Source organism: Cloeon dipterum, chromosome X (assembly GCF_949628265.1).
Source record: "Cloeon dipterum chromosome X, ieCloDipt1.1, whole genome shotgun sequence".
Lineage (NCBI taxonomy): Eukaryota > Metazoa > Arthropoda > Insecta > Ephemeroptera > Baetidae > Cloeon > Cloeon dipterum.
In genome coordinates this window covers 12,978,670-12,999,845 of record NC_088790.1, presented here as the reverse complement: position 1 = coordinate 12,999,845, position 21,176 = coordinate 12,978,670, and the positions used below count along the sequence as shown (strand labels likewise).

At 37.8% G+C, this 21,176-nt stretch overlaps 2 protein-coding genes across 3 annotated transcripts in view; both read right to left on the bottom strand.

Moving 5' to 3' along the window:
• Positions 1-20,887, bottom strand: part of LOC135946653 (tachykinin-like peptides receptor 86C) — a 50,927-nt gene extending 30,040 nt beyond the window's left edge. For both annotated transcript variants that reach the window (XM_065494956.1, XM_065494957.1), the window contains exon 1: positions 20,579-20,887. In XM_065494956.1, coding sequence (XP_065351028.1) covers positions 20,579-20,611 — 33 coding nt within the window. In that variant the 5' untranslated portion in view covers positions 20,612-20,887. The remainder of the gene's footprint in view (positions 1-20,578) is intronic.
• LOC135946823 (protein dj-1beta-like) lies at positions 15,699-16,823 on the bottom strand. Its single transcript, XM_065495237.1, has 5 exons — positions 16,664-16,823; positions 16,476-16,590; positions 16,238-16,399; positions 15,969-16,176; positions 15,699-15,863 (listed from the first exon to the last, which is right to left on the bottom strand). The coding sequence occupies exons 1-5, from the start codon at positions 16,741-16,743 to the stop codon at positions 15,724-15,726; spliced, it is 705 nt and encodes a 234-aa protein (XP_065351309.1). The 5' UTR covers positions 16,744-16,823; the 3' UTR covers positions 15,699-15,723.
• Positions 20,888-21,176: the final 289 nt, after the last annotated feature.

Sequence of the window (21,176 nt, the reverse complement as noted above, 5' to 3'; positions counted from 1 at the left end):
TTTTGTTTAAAGGCCCCTGATGGTAGACACAGGATGCGTCTATGGATTTAGATCCTAGTTAAGGAGAGTAACAAGCTATACTCTCCTTAATCCTAGTTACTCGATTGTTGGTTCATTAAAGAGTTTTCTTTTTTGCTGTCTGTGTTTATCATATACCATACAGTCAAATGCCTAACAATCAAACTACGAGAATGCCGGTCCCTGTTTTAACCCATTTCTACATTCCTTACTGACGGTGAACATGAGTGATGCTTGTAATCCTCGGTTAATTTTCAATAATTGTAATTGGCTGCAAGTTTGTGTGCTATTCAAATGGTGAGCACTGACTCCTCGCTGAGAAACTTATTTTTTTATTTCCTTTCGAAAAGTCTCACCGTCACAACGAACACTTTTAAATTAATCTGGATGGGAGAAGTCGGGGTCACCGCGGCCATTAACAATGGTCAAGAGCCATACATTTTCTTGGAATTTAAAAAATAGATTTAACAACTGATTGTAGCTTGTAACAAAGTACTAGGTCCAAGGACTGTCTTTTGTTGACATCGCGTATATACATATATACATATTTAAATGCGATCGAGGGATTCGGATGATTTTTGCAATAAAATGCAGAGTAATTTGAACGATCCAAAATCCAGCAAATTGATAAAGAAATGGCTTTGTTCTTGGATCCCGTTGCATATTGCAGAATGAAAGTTGTTGTTATTCTTAAACTGTAGCTTTAATAACGGTAGTGAGAGCTTCGTTCCAGAAATAAAAGTATTGCATAAAATTGCATTTGTTCATCCCCTTTGTTCTTTTCTTGTAAAGCGTAGCGAGGATCACAAACGATTATTCAATCACTCCTTTTCAGGTTGAGTGAATTTAAATCTTAACCGTTCATAGAGCTCTGGATACTCCAATGCATTTCTGCACTTAAATCTAAAAAAATCGTCTCGAATAAATAATACAAAACGATATTTTTGTTATTTTACTGTCGTTTTAAATATGGGTATGTATGGAGTATATTTTCTCTGCTGATCTGCAATAAAAAATTACTTTTAGACTAAAATAACAATGCGTCCTGGTCCCGGAAAAATTGCGCAACGCTCAACAAACACCCAAATTTTCATTGTCGAATTGATTGTTGACCTTTTCTTGCAACAAGGAAATTCGCGTTTGGTTGTTGAAAGTTACGCAATTTTGCCGGGACCAGGACGAATGCAAATTTTGAACAAGTTTCAATAAAGTGTCAATAAATTGCTTTGGTATTTGAAATGTGTGCCAAATCTGCCTAACTTACAAAACGAACAGTGTGTCGAAGTCAATTATCTTTAAGCTAATTTTGCGAGCGCGTTTGTGAAGGATGCCTTTCGCTTTTGAAACGAAAAGGCGAGGTCTGGTCTTGTCAGTGTGACACATTTAAAGCGCCGCGATTAGTCCGTGTAAAGGGAGCTGCTGGTGACGTAATTAGACCTCGCTATGCTATTAGCGCCATTAAAACATTGAATTTCACGCCATTTGCAGATGTGCCGTGCTCGCTATAATCTGCGCTTGGCGCCGTCATAGACATTATGCTGTCGCCGCTAATCAAAGAGCGGGAAACAGCGAATGCGCTTATTGACTTCTGAACGCAGCGTTTTCTTATCTGCGGTTCGTTTGTCCCTTTCAACGCCAGCATGCTATGGCTGGCGAGAAATTTTTACCGGTCGACTATGCAGGGGCGAAATGTATATAAAATGACATATTTTTAAGATGTTTTAGGTGCGAGGAAAAGGTGTAAAACTTGGGTTCCATTGCAATTTTCCTGACGCAGAGTGCGCCATCCGTAATGTATAGAGTAGGGATAAAAAAGGTACTTTTTTATGTCTGGCGGCCTCTTGCCTTTTCCTCACGCACTGCTGAAAAATGTTTCTCTATCTAGTAAAGTGCTCAAATCAAGCGGAATACCAAAGGCGGAACGGAAATTGCGTTGTAACTATAAAAGAACAATTTCTTCCCAACACACGTATGCCTTGAGAGCAAAAAAGATTGGCTTGCAGCTTGAACGGTATTACTGTAAACATTAGGAAATATATGACATTGCCTTGTCTTACAAATAGGGTATGGATTTTTAGATAGGTAGATCCATCGATCTCAGGTCGATTTGTTGACCTCACGGTCAGGTTTTAAGAGATTTCGTTAAAAAGGGGGGGTTAATTTCAAGCCTAATCCTTAGGTCTAGAACTAGCAGCGAAATTTAAAAAAATCACAGGTGCCAAAACAACTAAAAGAATTAGAACAGTCAGAAAAAAATATAATTTTCAAGTGATTTCAAGTGCGATTTAGGCGATTTTAATTAGGGTTCAAAAGCCATTAAATTGCATAGATCTCATTCTTTTTTATGGCTAGAAGAAAATTGAATTCATATTTTAAAATTTCTATTCTTAAATTCCCAACCCTAGAAACTATAAATGTCGAGCTCAAGACAAATGCCTGTGGTGTGTGAACAGAACCGCAAATGAAATTGTGCACACGAGAATTATCATACTGTGGAGTGCTTCAGTTTGTGAGTGGAATTGCTTAGTTTCCGGCGGTTTCCAAAGCCCACGCAGCAAATTGAAATAATAAATAAGCAAACCAAATTCTAGAAATTGCGCAAACAAAAACGGAAAATTGCGAATTGTGGAGCTGGTTTCATTTCGGCTTTAATTTGTATGTAGATGCTTCCGCCGTCAAATAAACTTGTTTTTCAGCTAGTTGATGAGCAGAGCGCATCTGTTGAATTAATCAAATCTGTTGCGCGCAGCAGCTTGCATAATTTAGGTGCGGATCACGCGCTTCCAATTTTTTGACGATGGTGAAAAATGAAGACTTCCCCACTTATCACAACTTTTTCTAGATTAAAGGAAAAAGAAGAGGCTATTTTCACATTTTTCATGAAAAATCAATCTTCTCTTGCGTAAATTGCACAAGGAGCGTGGAAATCCAGTTTTTCTTCCGAATTTAATTAAATGTGGAGAGCGTAAAGCTGAGTTTTAATATCATAGATTTAATAACGCTGTTTTAATATTTCAAGCTCAAAAAGTCGAAAAAATAGGAATAAAGTGCTCCTGTTGTTTGCAGAGATTTGCTGGTATTGTTTTGGAAATGAGTTTTAGATCAAACTCCAAATAAACCTGAACACTTGCGCAGCTGCTAAAATATTTCCCCAAAGCAAAACTTTGCTAAAACCACGGTAGAGTTTAGGCCAACCCTCTTGAGAGCGCCGAGTTGCATTTTTGCCAAGTTCCAAGTGCAAATATGGAGCTTATTGCCGGGACAAAAGATTCAGCAAGGTGGCAAACATTTACATTTCCTCTTGAGATCGGGCCAAACAAGTGATGCGTGAATAATTCATACACCCTCTCACTATAGTCAAAGCCCTCATTCACTCTTAGAGTATTATGCGTATACGCACCGACCACAACTCTCAAATCCTGCGGGAGGCCACGGACTCAACGCGACTTGATTATCGCTTCCGGCATATAAATCGGCGTATTTTAGCAGCTCTATCGTTAAAAGATTACATGCAAATTTGACCGTTTTTCCGAAGGTTCAGGCGAGAGGGTTGTCAAGAATGAAAGTGGTGTTACAGCGTTTCTAGAGAAGACGGATTTGCATTCAATTTAATCAGGTTGTGAAAAGAAATCTAAATATTTTTAAAAATATACTAAGTCTTTTCTCTTTTTCAGTTTAGAAGTGAGCATAGAAGTGAAACAGATTTTTGCGCCTCAATCTCATATTACAATCCGTTGTGCGGAAAAGTTTTTAAACTTTTAAGCATGTACGAAGTAAATTAGTGGTTATCTTGTTTGATTAGATAAAAGACTGTGTGCCTTCAGGAACTTTATAATCACTTTTCGCAGCCAAGAGCCTACACTTTCGTCGGAGTTAATTAAATAAATCACTCTCATTTTCAACGAATTGTACAACAGAGCCCCTTCGTCTTGGCTTTAAGGGTAGCACGAAAAGATGAAGATTCTGCGCTCAGCAAGTGGAACAAATTGATTACACATGCACTTTGTCCCTCCGCAAGAAACACTGAGAAAAGAAAATTTATCTTGCAGAAACCCTTCATAGATTGATTACACGATTAATAAATTTTATGTATAAAATTAATCAGGAAGGCCTATCAAATTTTAAAGAGGAATCCATTTTTATTAATTGATTTCAGAGCATCATAAAACGTTAAGGTTAATTTTACATCCCATTTTCATCACCCAACTAAATCGGGTCTAAAATTTAAATAAAAATCATATACTCGTTTAATGCCATTCATATCTGTATTTTCGTCTTCGTTAAACCAAGAATTTTATGACACTATTTCCCTCCAACATCTGATATATGTATGATTTTTGGATCGTTTATTATTCCAGTCACGTTCCCGCTGCTGCTCCAGATTAAATTTCACTCAAAAAGCCAGCTCTATATGCTTCTTGGGGTCGTAGTCCAAATCGAATGGCCCCTGTCTTTTTTCAGAAAATAGGATTTCCAGGATTTCATTGTGCTATTTTTTCTCAAGGCGACGGATAAAACGTGCGTGCAATATTGAGCCAGTACTTCTGGTCCTTGTGATTAATTTGGGCAGTAATATTATTGGAAGTCTGACAAATGCTCTTTACGGCTAAATAACCTGTAATAAGAGTACTACTTGTTGCCATTTACTCTCGCTATATCGGTAATCTGAGCCATAAATACTAAAAAGTATTTTCTTCAAACCTCTCAAACTACAGGAAAAACATTTTATAAGACCTAGTCGCCAGAACTGTGTCCAGTTTTGCAACTCAATTTATGTTCTACAGCGTGTTCTTGACTCACAATAATTGCAAATCAGTATACAATTGACGCCACGTCCATCCCCGTAGCATTCATATTTAGAATCAGGTAGCTATTCAAGTCAAAACTCGTTTACATGCTGTTCGTCGCTTTGGGCTGGCTGATGTAACTTTTATCCAACTAGTCCTGTTCCATCGCCACAATTTTTGAGGTTTCTGCGTAGCATCTCTGTTTGAGGAGCACTTTAGCGTGTAAAATTTCCCTGCTGTTTGTTCCAACCGGTACAAAGGAAGGAAACTCGTATTTCTGAGAGCAAGGAGTACATTGAATTTTTGGTGCTTCTGATTAAATAGATGGAAACACACATGAAAGCAGTCGAGTGAAAAAAAATAAATCGAAATTAAGTATTATAAAGACCATTAATTGATACATTTTTTGTTAACATTTTATGTTATTCCTTTAAAATTTGTTGTAGAGCATTTCACATCCGTTTTAGAATCTTAAAATGTGGAAGTGAAGATAAATCCTCTTCATTTTGTTTGCTCCTGGGCCTTTCCGGCTTTATTGATTCACACGCTTTTGCTTTCATACCGTTCGTGAACAAACAAAGCACAAAAGTTTATGATTGCAATGAGAAGTATACTTTTAACATAAAACATTCCATGTAACAGGGAATTCACAACTCAAACGTCAAGTACTTTCAAACTGTATGATTTAATTCTACACAAAATATATCTTAATGATTAACTAATATCGTAAGGATATAATGATTTTTCTCAATCACACAGAAATATCCTGATAAACCTGTTCCAATTTCATTAAACAAAAAGGAATGCCAAAACATGTTAATGAACTGGCTTTGGTGTGTGTAAAAGGGGTGATGTCATCAATGCTATACTATTGGAATTTAGATATTCCAACTTTTGGTTGATTTGCTAATTTATAGAATTTTATTTCTGTCCGTCTCATAAGAGACTCGTGGATTTCTGGATTGGTATTAACATTAGTGATGTATTTCGCTCTGCAAGATTGTGAGCAAAAAACTCGATACGAATGCGTATTTCAGATGCTTTCAAGTGAATCCATGTAAAATGTGTCGCGGATGGTATGTGTGCTACAACGACGACGTGCATTGGGCTTTCTTTTTTATCCGGAGCGCTATTGGCATTCACGTCGTTGATCAAATCAGAAGACGAATGCGTTTTCGTCTTATTCGCTTCGTGACTGCCGGCTTTTTATCTCTGCACGCTACAGATAACGTGATCCTCTCGTTAAAGTTATCCATGTGCCAACACTTTGCATTATTATACATTCGCATTCAATTCGATTTAATATGCACTTGTGAACTAGGAAATGTGAATTTGGAACAATATGATTGCTTGAATCAAAGCGAATTTTTAACCACGCGTTTCCTTATTCTGCTGATATCAGCGTCAAAAAATGTTTTGTATATATATATGGCTGTGCCTGGGAAAATTAATTGGATTTTTTGCCAATAATTGTATGCCTTCATTCGATAATAAACATTAATCGGAGTGAACTTCCACCGACTGAACCTCGAAAAAATTCATAAAACAGAAAATCCAAATCAGGACTTTGGTTTCCCATCCAAGCAAAACGGATTAGCGATATTTGCGTCACAGGAACACAAACAAGCCGATAAGTCAGTCAACATTCTGCTACATGGCCCGTGGTGTTGGCGCCGAATCTTCGCTCGCAAATGCAATTTGTTAGTCTATTGCTATTTTTGGCGATTCCCACCCTAAAAATCCGAGTCATGCACAGCAGGTTATTGTGTATGTGACTCCTAACTATATGGCATTCAAGCAAGACTCATACTGGATGGGGGAGCCAAATTTACCAGCAGGCGAGGAATGAAAATTCCCTTTTCTTTATTGTTGGGTGCGCCTCTGATTCTGCCAATGCTTTGCCAGAGCGAAAACCCGCACCATTCAATATAAATGAAGAATTCGATCCATTCAGCAATGTGCGGAATCAGCTCATTCTCTTGCTCTGTGCTCAAAATACTTCCCATCTGCCCGTGAAAAGAAGCTCGATTGCGACCATGCTCAAAGGGAAACAACGATCAATGCAACGCAAAAAATAAGATTCAGTCACAAGTTAACAAAACAAATATTCTGAACAAATTCCAAGGAATGGCGTGCCTGCTACAACACACGATCTCCAGCAGAATTTTCCGCGAGACATTTTTCCTCTGAATAAATGCAAACATTCAACGACTGATTGGCTGGTTTCTACATAGCAGACTCATCTTTTTCTGTTCTGTGCAAGGAGAGACATCAATAACACATTCGCACGGCCTCTGCATGCTAAAGCAGCCAACCGTGTTTTTTTTGCAATTTCTGTAGGTGGCTTTCCTGCTTGAAACCTACGTTTACAATATTAATCAGTGAGGATTTTTCTGTTGAAAAATTAACAATAAATTGTGGATGTTTGCTTTTCCAATATTTAATTTAATATATGCATTTGACTTTGCATTTGACTACTTAGATCACCAAGGCAAAAACATGAATAAATTTAAAAAAAATTTCTTTTAAAATAAATTCCTGAAAATCTTGGATTTTAACAACCTGTTTTGTTTACATGACCGACAAAATTTAAAATAAATCGAATAACGTAAATATTGTGAATCGAGGCCTAAATTTTCTTGAATATCGGTTTGAAAACTCTATAACGGCTAAAAATGGCAATATAAAGATTAAATTTAGCTTTTTTGTATTCCTGGAACTAATGTCAAAGGTTATTAAACCGTATTTTAATTTTAGTTAGGAAAAAAGGTTGAAAAATGCAGTTACGCAATTCTAGACCTTTTGCGTTTTTAATGGATTTGTAAGCAGTTCAGTCGATTTTGTGAGGTTTGAGGTGGTTTTTGAGCTCTAGACATGTTCAATGGTTGCTTAAAATTATATGTGATATTTTCTCATTATTGGTGTATTTGGGTATATATCAGACTTTCGGGAAAAATTAGTCAGATGGTCTGGAATTCTAAACCATGCTCATTAATAAATTGTGAACTAATTAGAAATGCCATGCAATTTCTTTTTGGCCCTAAAGCAAGTATATATGCCATCAGGAATGGTCTTGCAGGCCGTCCAATTTCCCGGTGCCAAACTCCTCTTTTGTCGAGCCGCAAGCGTGGGGGCCCCATTAGGTAGCGGCGGCATACAGAATGTTTAATAATCCTCTTCTCGGTAAACAAAGCTTTCGTTGGGTGTCCATATTCAAATCCCCAGCAGCGCCCGTGCATGAATGGGAACGAATACCGAGAAATGAGTGACACCAAGAGGCTTGGTGAGCGAGAGAAATGAGCGAGTCCACACGCTCAGCCCACAAGCCAATTCATCTCTGCGTTGCAAACGGTTGCTGAGGCGTCAATTTAGCTTAAGCGTCCCCAGTTAATTATCATTTCGAGTGTGTGAGCGAGCTCTAAAGAGTGCTTGGCTTCCTCACCGAGTAATTTTCCCTTTGAATCCCTGGCTGGCCATGCAATTTGCATTGTTTATTACGAATCACACGATTCACTATAAATTAAACGCAGTCTCTTTAAACAAACTAAATAACAATTTATAAAATTTCACGCCTGTAAAAGACAAATTTTACGTATAAATAGTTTAAAATACCAGATTCAATGACGAATTAATAGAGAAAATTATTGATTGTGAGTGTTTGTTAAAATCCTTTCAATATCTTTTAAAATAATTTTAATAATAGAATTAATGAATTTACACCCACCTCACTTCTCTCTTCAAACAAAAGTTACACAATTAAACACATATCAGCTTATTTGCACAATTCGTACGCAGCTCACTATGCATGAGTGCACTGGAAGTTTTAGATAAATAGAGTACGTAACAGAGGATCGCAGCTCAAATAAGGCCCGCATGTTGTCACAAGTGCAATGGAATATGAACTTAAATTAAATGATATTGCCATTATACGATTCCATTTCTACTCATCCAGTGCTTGTTAAGCAGCTTGGACGGTGCACGGTTCACGAGTTAATTATTAACACCAACTAAGCAGCCGGCGGGGCTGTGCAAATTGAAACTCTCGCAAGGCAACAATGTACTATAGTTAGCCCCGCGAGAGTTGTAGATTACTAAATTATGCATCCCGCTTGATGCGAGTGACAAGCTGATTGCATAACTCTGCGAGTGGGAGGCGTGTGAGTCTGCTTGAAATGAGTCTTAATTGGCTGCGGGAGCAGTGCGAAATTTGATTCTGTGAGTATGGTAATTAGGTAATATGAATACGCAGGCTTTCATTATGTGGGCCTGCATCTAATTTGACTAGCAGCTATTTTTGTAAAGCTCTCCAGAAACTAATTTTCCGCTCAAAATAAGCATACAATACTCCGCTCATTCATTGTTTCCCTTTACATTTATTTGAAGAAGATCCAGAAACACTCCTATCCCATTTTAAATTGAAAATAAAATAAATCTATTATAATACGAGCGTTAAATAGATTCAAGAAAATCCAGCAAATTGCACTGTCGTAAATCACACTTTCACAGAGCAATATGCCGACCTTATTTTTTTCCCCGGTCATCTCCTGGAAAAACTTCGTCATTAGAACTGAAGAACGGATAAGTTTGAAGTGCCTTGGCGACGTTGCAAAGATCGAATCGGAAGGGGCCAGAACCAAATTGGCTTGCGATTTATTTATTTCTGCTTTTTATCTGCTCAGTACGGTTCCCTTTTTATTCTCTCGAGATTCAGCCTCCTCTTTGACTTAACGAGCGGAAGCCGCATGACGTTGAGAAAAGCCTTCTTCCTCATTGTGTGTATAGATATAATATTATTTAATAACTGGGGCTCCACATGACATATCATGTAAGACTGTTTATGTCAAGGGAGAAATATCAAAATAACCTTTTAAAATTCGGCCTCTCCAAAATTGCAAGTGAGCGAGGGCAAATCTGTGAAAGTTGCGCGATGGCATTTTCATTGTTCGTTACATCGCTCGAGGAAATGGGTGGGAAATCAATTAGTCAAGAGGGAGTAGCATTCCTTCTCGTCAGTGACTAAGGAGAAAACGATTAATTTAACAGTAAATTGGATATACTCGAACTTACAACAGAAGGCATTCTCAAGCAACAAAAACCAGTGTGAGAAATTATAAAATCTCACAATCAATCATCACACGGAGGTGAGAAAAACAATATTAGGCGATTTTTAAAACTACTACTCTGCCTCAGTAAAAATTTATTTCGTCCTTTTTTTGTGCACGCGGTAGAGAGTAAAAATTGTTTTCCTTGAACGTTATGATTCATAACACTTAATCATTATATCTGTGGTAATGATTATTGTTTTTCTTATAAAAAAAAACTGTATATACATGCGCCTATCTATTCCAGATTTACAATTATTGCCCATCCTGTTTTCAAAATGTTTATTGAAAAAGGTAGTTGAAATTTTTAGATGAAACGAAGAGCTCTGTTCGGAAATAAACTGGTAAAATAATATTAAAAATCTGGGTTTGGTAAGTTCAATAATTTGCATATGTTTTGAAAGCAGGAATTCACACAGAAAAACATTTTTCTGGGAAATAGACTAATTTTAAAGCTCTATTTTAACAAGAAAAAATGTTTTTGCACGAACTGACAATGTGATTTTAGCCCAGTGAACACAGTCATTTTACTCACCAAGCAGAGTTAATGAATCAAAACAAGAAGGATTAACCACCAAAGTTCGTTCTACTTCAAGCTGAAACTCATTACACGGCATGATTTTGCGGTTTGCCTGGCACTTCTGCGCCCGCCAGAGGTGTCACCCGCTTCTACCGCGTGTAGAGACGAATTTCTGTTTGATCTTTGCCGCCTTCAGAGTTGAAGCGGAAAGTCAGCAGCCAGTGATATATGCAGGGGCGTGCTCGGCGGCTAATGAGATATCCGCTACGCAGAGGCAGCCAGCTTCGATTTGGCTGATCGCGCGGAATCCGAAGCGAAACAGGCGACCAGGCACAAAACATCTGAATTTACGGCTTTCATTACACGCGTCAAACGCCTGCAGCGCATGTACAAATTGCACCACCATGATTAATAGGCGCAGGTGGTTCTGCAGATAGCGGACCCTGTTATAAATAATTGTCGACTCTCGCGACCCGACGAGATGTGTGCCAAACCAACGAGCAATTAAAATAGTGCTGGCAGAGCATATGTCGTCGGGCATAAATGTTTGGATTAAAAGAGGACGGGGTAACATACTATGCTCAGTCAGTCATTAATTTTATAAACTTGTCTCTGCCAGAGAATACCAAGCATGCTAAGCACTGTCGAGCGAATTTTTAATTTTTTCACGTTTTAGCATGAGGAAAATGTCTGGCAGTTTTATTCCACAATTGAGTTTACAATGCCCTCTGTCGGAAGTAGGATGACGTTAATTTTTTTTGTGGTTTTAGCAGCAATACCAGACCAAAATTAAGAAAAGATTTTCACTTCTTGAAAAATGAAATCCAAGAAGTTTTATTCAGAAGAATATCTAATTCAGATTTTTCTTTATAAATTTAAGCTATCTAGTTCTTTTAAGGAAAGTTTAGTAAACTTACATACCATTTTTAGAAATTGCTGATAAAAAAAATAAAACGCCCTCCTGCTCATGGAATTCGTCTCCCCTCTGGGGAAAAAGCTCTCTACATCTTTGAAGTCAGTCATGTCATGGCCAGTCAAATAAATTGTTTGCGAAAATCTATTGAATTTTTCGTTTTGATTTGGGAATTATGAATTTTACCTGGAATCATTGCGAATTATGTTGCAATAATATTTTTTAGATATATGCTCAAATTTTCTAGGCCAACTAATAGGAAACTTAGTTCCTTCTCACCACTTAAAATAAAATATCGTAATTTCTCACTGCTTATTTGAAATAGAACGGCCCTCTAAAGTTCATGATTGTCACAATATTGATGTTAGGAAATTTAGTTGAAAGTCGCTAAGGCTACAATCGAATTATTATAAGGGCAATTATTTTTTTAATTAAAATGGCAAAAATATTGAAATTTGGTAGTTTCTAGCTACTTTTAATATTTCGTAAAATTGTAAATTGCATGAAATTTTCAGGCAATACGAATTTATAGATTGTGGAATGCTAAAATGATGAAGAGTCCAGAACAAATCTTGACGAAAACAAAAAATTTGTGTCGAATAAACAGCATTTTTAAAATTAAATTTAAGTAGAGACATTTTAATGTTTATGCATCGCCTCAATTACTGAGGGTTAAAAAATCGACAGAGATTGACAGAATGCCTGGTTAATATACAGACAGGTTACACGACTAATTCAATGAGTTCCACTTGACAAATACGTCCAATCCCAATATGCTCATTTTAAGAGCCATTTTCTTTTCATGGAAGGACAAATCTTATTTTTTTTAACTCCGTAACATGCATTGCTTTTATAAATCTTTAGATAAAAGCAAGGATGCTGTCACTTGGTCTTCTCATTGTCAGTGAAGCGAAAAGTCCGTTTTATCCTGGTACGCACTTGAGAATCTGGAGTTCCGAGCGAAATGGCAATCTACCCGCGGCACCAAAGTTTTTCCATTACTCGGATGTCCCAGTCAATTTCGAGCGATTGCCTTGAGATGATGACATGCCGGGGGACGAAAAAAATGCGAACCTAGTAAGTGATTTGCTGTTAACCCAAGGCCACGCATTGACAAACGCGCCCTTTGAAATTTCTGCAGGCCCCAGGCTTTCGATTGCGGAAGGAAGAGCAGGTCGCGGTTTGATTTTCTTTAGTGCTGGCTGCGGAAGAAAAAGCCATCGTTGAAGCCTATATTGGTCGCATGATAAGAGAGTGACCGCAATATTCAATATTGGCTGAGTAACACTCACGCGACGTAGATTAAAATGCTAAATTGCTGCGCCTCTATTGTTCCATGCTTCAAGGATCAATACTTCTTCTTTCTTATTACAATACACGAACAAGAAATTAATTTAGTTCACTGTAAAATTTAAATGGGATGAGCCATTCTTTAACATGGCTCTAGCTATTTAAAAGGTTGAAAATTAGTAACTGACTAAAATTTTTAAATCTAAATACATTTAACTTTTCATTTATTCCAGAACCACTTAGTTTCACAAAGAAGGGTTTCAATCAATTAATTAACCGGCTGAGAGATGAATATTTTAGGAAAATCATAAGAACACCGATAATTCAGACCATGCGTCACGCGTTTTATAATGTATCTAAAAGACTTCACCAGGGATTTAGATATTTAGACGGTATTTGGTCATTTTTCAGTCGGTTTTGGGCTCCAAAGATGGCTTTAGACGATTTTATTTGCATGATTCTAAGCTTCTTTGATGTCAAGAAGTAAATCAGATTCGCAGGAAAATTTTCGGCTTCAATTTTCAACCCTAAGATTATTGCAGGGCAATAATTTTATTGTCATTTCTATTGATTTTTTCTAAAGATGTAAATTATTTTAAGCCCGTTCCCTTTCGCAGTGGTTTGAAAAGGAATTATTCAAAATGCATTTTCATTGGTCAAACAGGATACAAGTCTTCCTGTTGATCTTCTAGCCTTGATTATTGTTGTTAGTGCTTTAATCCAGTCTTGCTGACAATGACTAAGCGGAGATGCCATGGGAGATGTTGGGATGGGTAAGAGAAGGGCAGAAAATGTTCCAGTTAATTTACCATATTTTCTTGAAAATTACAGTTCTCGCCATATTATGAAAAGCGCATGAGCTTTCAGCCAATGTTCAAGTTTTTAGTGCCAATGTAATGGCACTAAGGATTTTAGTAAGGATGTATTGTATGCTGTCAGGAAGTAACGTTTTTACTAATATAATTCTCTACTGACTACTAAAAGCATTTTCAAAGTTTGAAAATACGTACATCGTGAGGTAGATTACAAAAAAGAGATGGTTATTACCTGGAAGCAATTAACCACGCAACTTTTTACACGCGATCGATTGTATGGAAACAAAAAATAGAAGATAACGCAGCAGGAAGGAAATAGCTCAGCCCTTGTGCGCGTTGGAGGCGAAATAAATTACACGCCAGCCGATCGCACACAATGAGAGCGACTCTCATGCTGGCAAAGCTTGCGAGTGCGTATACAAGTGTCCATAAAATCTCTTTCATCGCTTGAGATTTTCTCCTTTGTTTCCTCGGTATAGAATTGGTCCTCTCCACCGTGTAAACCATTTCGCAAGGAGTTGATGGACGGATTGTTTCCTGATCCGCTTCCAAGTGGGTGAGTAATTGGGTGTTTCAGCAAAGGCTAAGTTGGTGCGCGTTCCACTCTTGTTTTTTAATTGAATCCGACAAAGTAAAACACCCTGTTGCTCTTCCTCTCAATTTTTGGCCTTCGACCATGGTGAAACTCCTGATCAAAAGTTTTTGCTTATTGGTTTCTTTACCCTCCCGTTTCCCAAAAAGGTTCTGGGTGGCTCATTGAGCCTTTTGTATATTATTTTCTCTTTTGGAAATATCTGCTAATTTTAATTTCTATATAGGTGATTGGCATGTAATTGATTATTTCCCGATTCATGGCCTCAATAACTTATTTGGCAACAATAAATTTATATTCGCACTCACAGTCCAGAGAAGTCGTGCAACACGACAACCATACCCGATTATTGGATCAATATTTTGCAGTGGATGAGGATAACACGGCAACGAGCAATTTCATTAACTACTCTGTAGATATCAAGTTGGAAATACTTATTATCTCGCCATGCAGCAAATTGCATAAGCGCCGCAAGTTGCAAGTTACGTTATGGATTATCTAATATTAGACAAGAATCAAAGTACCTTCTGCTTAAGGCGATCATTAATCGCGGAGACACGTCTTATAGTTAAATAGAGCGTAATTGATGCTCTGCCGCTGTTATTAGTTTTCGAGAAAACTCTGTTATGCTATAGAATGTTCCAAGTGTATTTAAGGTGAATCAGACTCGTTTTAAGATTTTTTCAAAAAATAAAACGTTTTATTTAAACTCTCATGCAATTCGTTATAATATAATGCACTATTATTCCACGCAATGAACAAAGGAAAATAAAACGAGATCATAAGTTCTTAAAAAGCATAATTAGACTAGAATTAAAACCAATACCAAAAAGATTAATTTGTTTAGTTCTGATTGCTTTGAGTGAACAATGAATTTTGACGAATGCTTCAGCCAAAAGGGAAAACTTGTAAATTATTTCAACATGAATAACAAAGAGCTTTTGTAATGAGATTTTGATTGGTTTAAATCTGCAATTAAAACCGCAGCTCAAATGGTGAACATTTGCGCTATTTATAGCAGACGCGTAAAGCATCTTACAATTTCATAGCAGGGTTTACGAGTGCTGGCTCAAACGCTGCATGAGCAAGCACACATTGGACCGAAAACAGGCGCTGCGCTCATGTTCGCGGATAATGGGACATTAATTAATAGCGTATAACAGAATGCTTATTGAAGTGACAAAGCCACAACAACCGTCCCATAATTCGTATTAAAATGTCACCGCTACGCGGGGTTCTGAGCAAATCGAGACACACATTGCAAAATCGTAGGCTCTTGTAGGGTGTTTGCTTTTGGAGTTTGAATATAGACTGATAATAATGTTTATGCATGCAGAATCCTGTGCGCATGCTGCGCAAGTGCTCTGTTCGCAGAATTTTGTGCGTTCAGCTTGAGCAAAACGTTAATCAATTTGCAGTATATTATTACTTTATATCTTGTGATTTTCAAACTGGATTTGCAAGCCATTTGACAAGCTTTTAAAGCAGGAAAAATAGAGTTTAGTTTTTTCTTTAATTTTGTTTAATATTTTCGTTAGGACATTATCATATATTTTTCTGTATGAGTTAATGAAAGGGATCTATAGGATTATTTTTCATATTTTTTGCCTGACCGCGCGAAAATTCGCATATTTCAACTGTTAAAAATAATTAGAATAATATTTATCTATCAAGAAATTGTTTGTCTTAAGATAAAGGAAACAAATCATTTTTAAACAGGAAGAAGTTAGCCAGGAGCTCGGCTTGCGGTTTTCCAAGGAAGTACTCGACAATGGCGAATGAAAATTCAGCCGTGGTTGCGGGGCCCTGGCTCGAAATGAGCTTACCTGGAATATAAATTACGTGTATGAGCAAATTAAATTGCCAAATAACGAACACGCTTGAAGGCATTTATTTTTACAAGCAGAATAAAGGAAGCTATTTTTATGTACCGTCAACCAAGACGCGGTCCTCGTCAACGATTTTCCATTCTTTTCGAACATCAAACTGTCGCATGAGCATCCTGAAGTAAGGGAAAGACGTGATTCTTTTTCCTTTGAAAACGCCGTACTTCATCAGAGCCCAATTCCCGCCGCAAATGGCAGCGACCACCCCACCTCTGGCTACATGTTGCCGCACAAATCCACCCACTTTATCAGACTGACAGGGGAAATAAAGTTTAATTAAATTAGTATAATCGAAATCGTGTTGAAGCACCAACCGCAACCAAAACCGGCGCTCCGTAAAGGCCACCTGGGAGGACGATCAGGTCGTAAGGACCTCTCTGCATGGCGGAGTCAAGGCTTTGGTCCGGAATGCATCGTACATCTGCCCCTGTTATCACCATTTCTGGTCCGGTCACACCAGCCACCGTCACATCAAACTGTTTTAATTTTAGTGTTGGCATTAGTGTGTGTGTGTGTGTGTGTGTGTGTATAGTTTAAAAAATCGGAAAATACTTCTTTCGTCTTTGCCAGGACGTCAGCTGTTAGGAAAATTTCCATGTCCTCACCACCATAAGCCAGAAGCAAAAGGGTCTTAACCTTTCCAGTTCTGGTTGCGTTCCTGTTGGAGCTGTTTAGCGGATTTTACAAGAAAAAGAAAAATAATATTCAAAATTCATATAAAATGTGAAGAAAACACTCACGATTGCGGAGACCTGGTGGTTGCATGAGTGAGGGTTGCAAAGTTCGCCAGCAGCAGTAAAAATATTGCCGTGAAAAGCATATTCAAGCCGGGATATTTAATTCAAACGCAGCGTTAAACGTGCGTTTTCCTCAACGCGCTGTAGAGCTTTGCAAGTGCGAGTCGGGATACCGCGAGCTTACATTTTCAACAAAAATCCCTGTCGCGCAGGCAAATAGCCACGAAAGTGTCGTCGCGGTTTATCTTTCCGGTGGTTTGTTTTTTGCGCCACGCATGCAGCAGTGCGACATCTTTCCGGAGTTTTAATCTGCAAACCACAATAAAAAACTTTCTCTTTTATACATGAAAAACAAAAATGAGCAAAGAATTGTTTTTCTGGGTGATGAGATTATTTGCGACATTCTTAGGAGTTCTGCGCAATATATCAGGTCATTGCAATAAAAAAATGTTTATACTATATATGGCTTGATCAAATCACTGGCAATAATTTACTGGAATCTCGCATAATGGACTCAACAGTTCAAGAGGGAAACTTGTACCGACGGTAGCCAATTGTTTATTGATATTAACGAACTCCTGTGTATGGCTTTTTCTTTAAAACCAAGTTTGATTAACTTTATAATTGTTCCAAGAACCCTTACTAGGGTATGTTTGATCCCTACAGCTCGCAGCAACCTACAAAATTCAACTATAATTCCGTGAAATATGCTGTTTCCTGTTAGATTTGCGTCACATCCCAGAGGTATAGCAAATATTTTCTGCTTAATTTTAACGTGGAAAAATCAGAAAAATCGTGTACACCAATTGCCACGGCAGCACATTGCGTGCCTGGTCTGGCACGCAGAAATGCATCATCTGTCTGAGACTTAATTAAAGTAAGCGAGATTTATCCCTTTGGGTCGGCGAGGAACTCGCGAGAAACTCACAATTCAGTTAGCAACACTTGGAGGGTGGTGCACATGCACAGTAAAGTTTGACGCCAAATCAGGCGAGACTCAATTATTTTAGATGCTGTTTGCGAGCGGACAGAGGAATTCGGCCAGCTTAATTATCTGAACCAGAAATCGGATTTTCGTTTATTTCGAGCCCACGCTATTCCCAGCCAAATTTGATTTACAGGCCGATCGTTCTGCATGGAGATATATAGTGCATTGAATCTGTAGGCAAATCTTTGTAATTAATGAAATGTTAGTTAAAATCCCTTTTACTGAAGCACATTATTGAACTAGAATCCAATTTATTTTCTATTTTTTAGCATTCAATAACAGGACTCTCTCTTGACAGTAATCAAAATCAATTCTCTAGTGTCATTCAATATATTTTAATGTGATTACGCAGGTAACATTAACGTATTAAATAATATTGTTTCCGTTATGATTCAGGAAACTAATAAATGTAGTATTAAACCGGTTTGTGGTATTTTATAATAATACTTGCGATTATCCCTTACCCTGTCCCTCTACTTTTTTTGTGAAATTGCGCCGCGCGACGAATGTGAAAAGTGTGTGCAGTGTGTGTAGCGAGTGCAGCAAAAAGGAGGAGACAGTGTAAAATTGCTTCTTCAACAAACACTAATTCCTTCATCCGTGCTACTAGGCAATTCCAACAAACCAAGCGTAATTTATTTGCTCTTCCTGTTTGACTACACTGACTACACACTATTCAAGCTCTATATGTTCCTTGTCCTAACGAAGGGGTTGAACTACGGAAAGGTATAAAATTGGAAACATAATTTAGATTTAAAGTAATTTACCATGTGACTGAACGTTGCTTTTTCTCCTTTTTTTATGTATTCCACTGTGAATTTATGTTAGGATCGCACACTAACACAGTAATATCAGTTTATTAATGTCGAGATACCAAGGCAGAATTGTTGTTTTATTACGTGGAACTGGTGGAATGACTGCATTGCTGCTGCCTTGGACGGCATAAAATCTCGGAAAGCATCTGCAGCGAGCGAGAAAGCCAAGATTCAAACTGCAAGGTCACCAAAAGTTCTCATTTGACGTAAATAGGCCGCAGCAGCACATTCACGCGGTGTAATAGATTTCGAGAAAGCAGCGGACCGAGAGGAGCCCTTAATTACGCTCTCGACAGAACCTAATAAACCTCAATCACGACTGATTATTTAATGAGCTTTGTACAAAAAGACGCTCTAAGGTGCTATTAAGGAATTTTGGGGAATATTTTAAGTCTTTTTCAATATATCTAGTTATTCCTTATTAGATACCTCTTTTGAGTCGCGTGAAGCAAAAAGCATGCTGATCCACAATTCTTCCGACAATAAGGGGCCTGTTTTCCTCCACTTTTATTGAAACGCTGGTCATTCATCCGGTGAATTCTATTTACGCACGCAGACAAGGCTTAAACTAGAAAAAAGTGGACTCAACATAAAGTAATGACCGTACATGAAAGCACAATCAAGTCCAAGTAAAAAAAGAGCATGCGCTTATATGGAAACTCTTAGGATACTGTTTTTATTAGTTGTGAGGACCGTGTTGAATTTTTGCTCGTTTCTACGGCGAATACAAAGATCAATGGATGAAATTTTTAATTCGAATGTGAAGTTCCCAATGAGGAAATCATTTTGGAATGGAAATTGTTTGCAAACCAAAATTTGAAGCCAGTTTTTGATCAATCATTACGTTTATATAATCTATTCACTTTTTGACGAAATGAATTGTTCAACTGTTTCTTTTTTTCCTTTCCGGAAAATGTTATTTTAAAATTTGGCCTGAAAAAATGAGTTTATTTAAGCAAACCAGCTAGCTCCATTTTTTACCACTAGGAAAAAAACTCGAAATTGTACCTTGCATTTATTGGGAATTTTGTTTAATTCATAAGAGTATGGATCAGATTTCGGAAAATATGACATTTTTCCTTTATTTATAATTATGTCATCAAGATATAAATTTGAGAACTATTCACAAACGTTCAATATGGAAAAAACCTTTTTTTTATCGGTGTGTCAAAAATCACCTTCCGTTCTTAACAAAAATGGCATACAAACAAACCAAACATCAACACTGCAAGAAATGAAGTTATTTCAATCAAATAATTTGTGTATTTAACCAATTTTCGAAGCATCGTAAATCACTAAAATATTGTAATTAGATATTTGATGTTGACCTTAGCTCATAAATTAGGTCTGGTTAAACAAATTTGATAGACTCGCCAACAATGTAAACCGCATCTAAAGAGTTTTTTTGTTAGTTATATCAAATTCCAAAACATTTCCAAAAAAATCTCGCATGAAAGGTTGCTCTTTTCAATTAGCTTTCACAATATGGTTTGGGTGATTGGTTTGATGAAACAAAATTACTTATTCGATTTAAATTTGGGTGCCTTTCTTTTTTGTAAATATTTTGAGCCATTTAGAAAAATTAAAGAGCAAAATTATGTATTGCTCTTCTGTATTAACTTTGCAACCAAAAATTCAGACGGACGTTTTCCTGTTGCTACAGAGTGCCCATTTATGAATTTTCATTATATTATAACTATCGTGAATCACAGACGAGGAGCTCACTATTTACTATGAAAACTATGACCATATCATTAGGTGAAACCAAACAACCTATTTAAGCTCGCTCAGTTGTTTTAAACAATTTACACTCACCAGCAGTATATTTTTTAACAAAGTATCACCTGAGCGCACATAAATTTTGCTCTAGTGACAGCTTTAAAATGAGCTAAATCGCGGATAAGCTTTTTACGCTCCAAAGCAATAAATTGTATAAATTTATAGAGGTCTTTAAAACGTCATTGTTTAATTTAATCTTGAGCAATCCTTTTGGGCATAAAGCATTGGAATGAAACACGATTGTGATAAAACGTTTTGAATCAGAGAGACAAAACTTTTGCCGGTAATTTTCCGAGTGGATAGATTCGACGGGTGGTTCCGCCGTTCTCTACTTACGGTCGTAAACTCGAGCATGCTGAAGAAGTGCATGAAGATAACGGCTCGGAAAACGAGCGCATCCACTTTGTGGGCCGACACTTTGAAGCGCGCAACTTGCCACTTTGCGGCGGAAAAAATGGCTTGGCGAGACAGCGTGCGTCGTCGATTCAGCAGCACAGCACGCACCGTTTGCGTGGCTCACTCAGTCGACGGCCATGCTGTAGCCCCGAAACCAGAAACTGATCCCCGGCCTGGCTGCCAGTTTTTCGTGAGACGCAGGTCACACCGTGGGTTCGCGGCGAGCGTAGACCAACTGCTGCCGGGCCGCGGCCGCCGATCCAGTGTCGGTCCTCGGCAGGAGGCGGCGCACGCGCCGCCCCCGACACCGGATGCACACCACAGCCAGATGAGCACTCGCTGCTGCCTATAGTGTTCGTTTGTTGTTGCTTCCAAATGAACAATTCGTGCATTGTTTGACTCGCGTTTCAATTGCAACTTTTCAAAGCAAAATTGCAACATGGAACATATATTTGCATTTTAAAAGTGCTGCACGATTCAATAAATTGTGGGTCCACTTAATTTACCAGGAATGTTTTTTAAAAAAACTAGGTCAGAG

What these genes read in the sequence shown, in the direction of transcription:
- LOC135946823 (XM_065495237.1), bottom strand. Translation starts at nt 16,743, where the DNA reads ATGCTTTTCACGGCAATATTTTTACTGCTGCTGGCGAACTTTGCAACC. An exon ending in ACCACCAGGTCTCCGCAATC is followed by an intron (nt 16,591 to 16,663) that starts GTGAGTGTTTTC and finishes TCCGCTAAACAG; the next exon opens with CTCCAACAGGAACGCAACCA. An exon ending in GGACCGCGTCTTGGTTGACG is followed by an intron (nt 15,864 to 15,968) that starts GTACATAAAAAT and finishes TTTATATTCCAG; the next exon opens with GTAAGCTCATTTCGAGCCAG.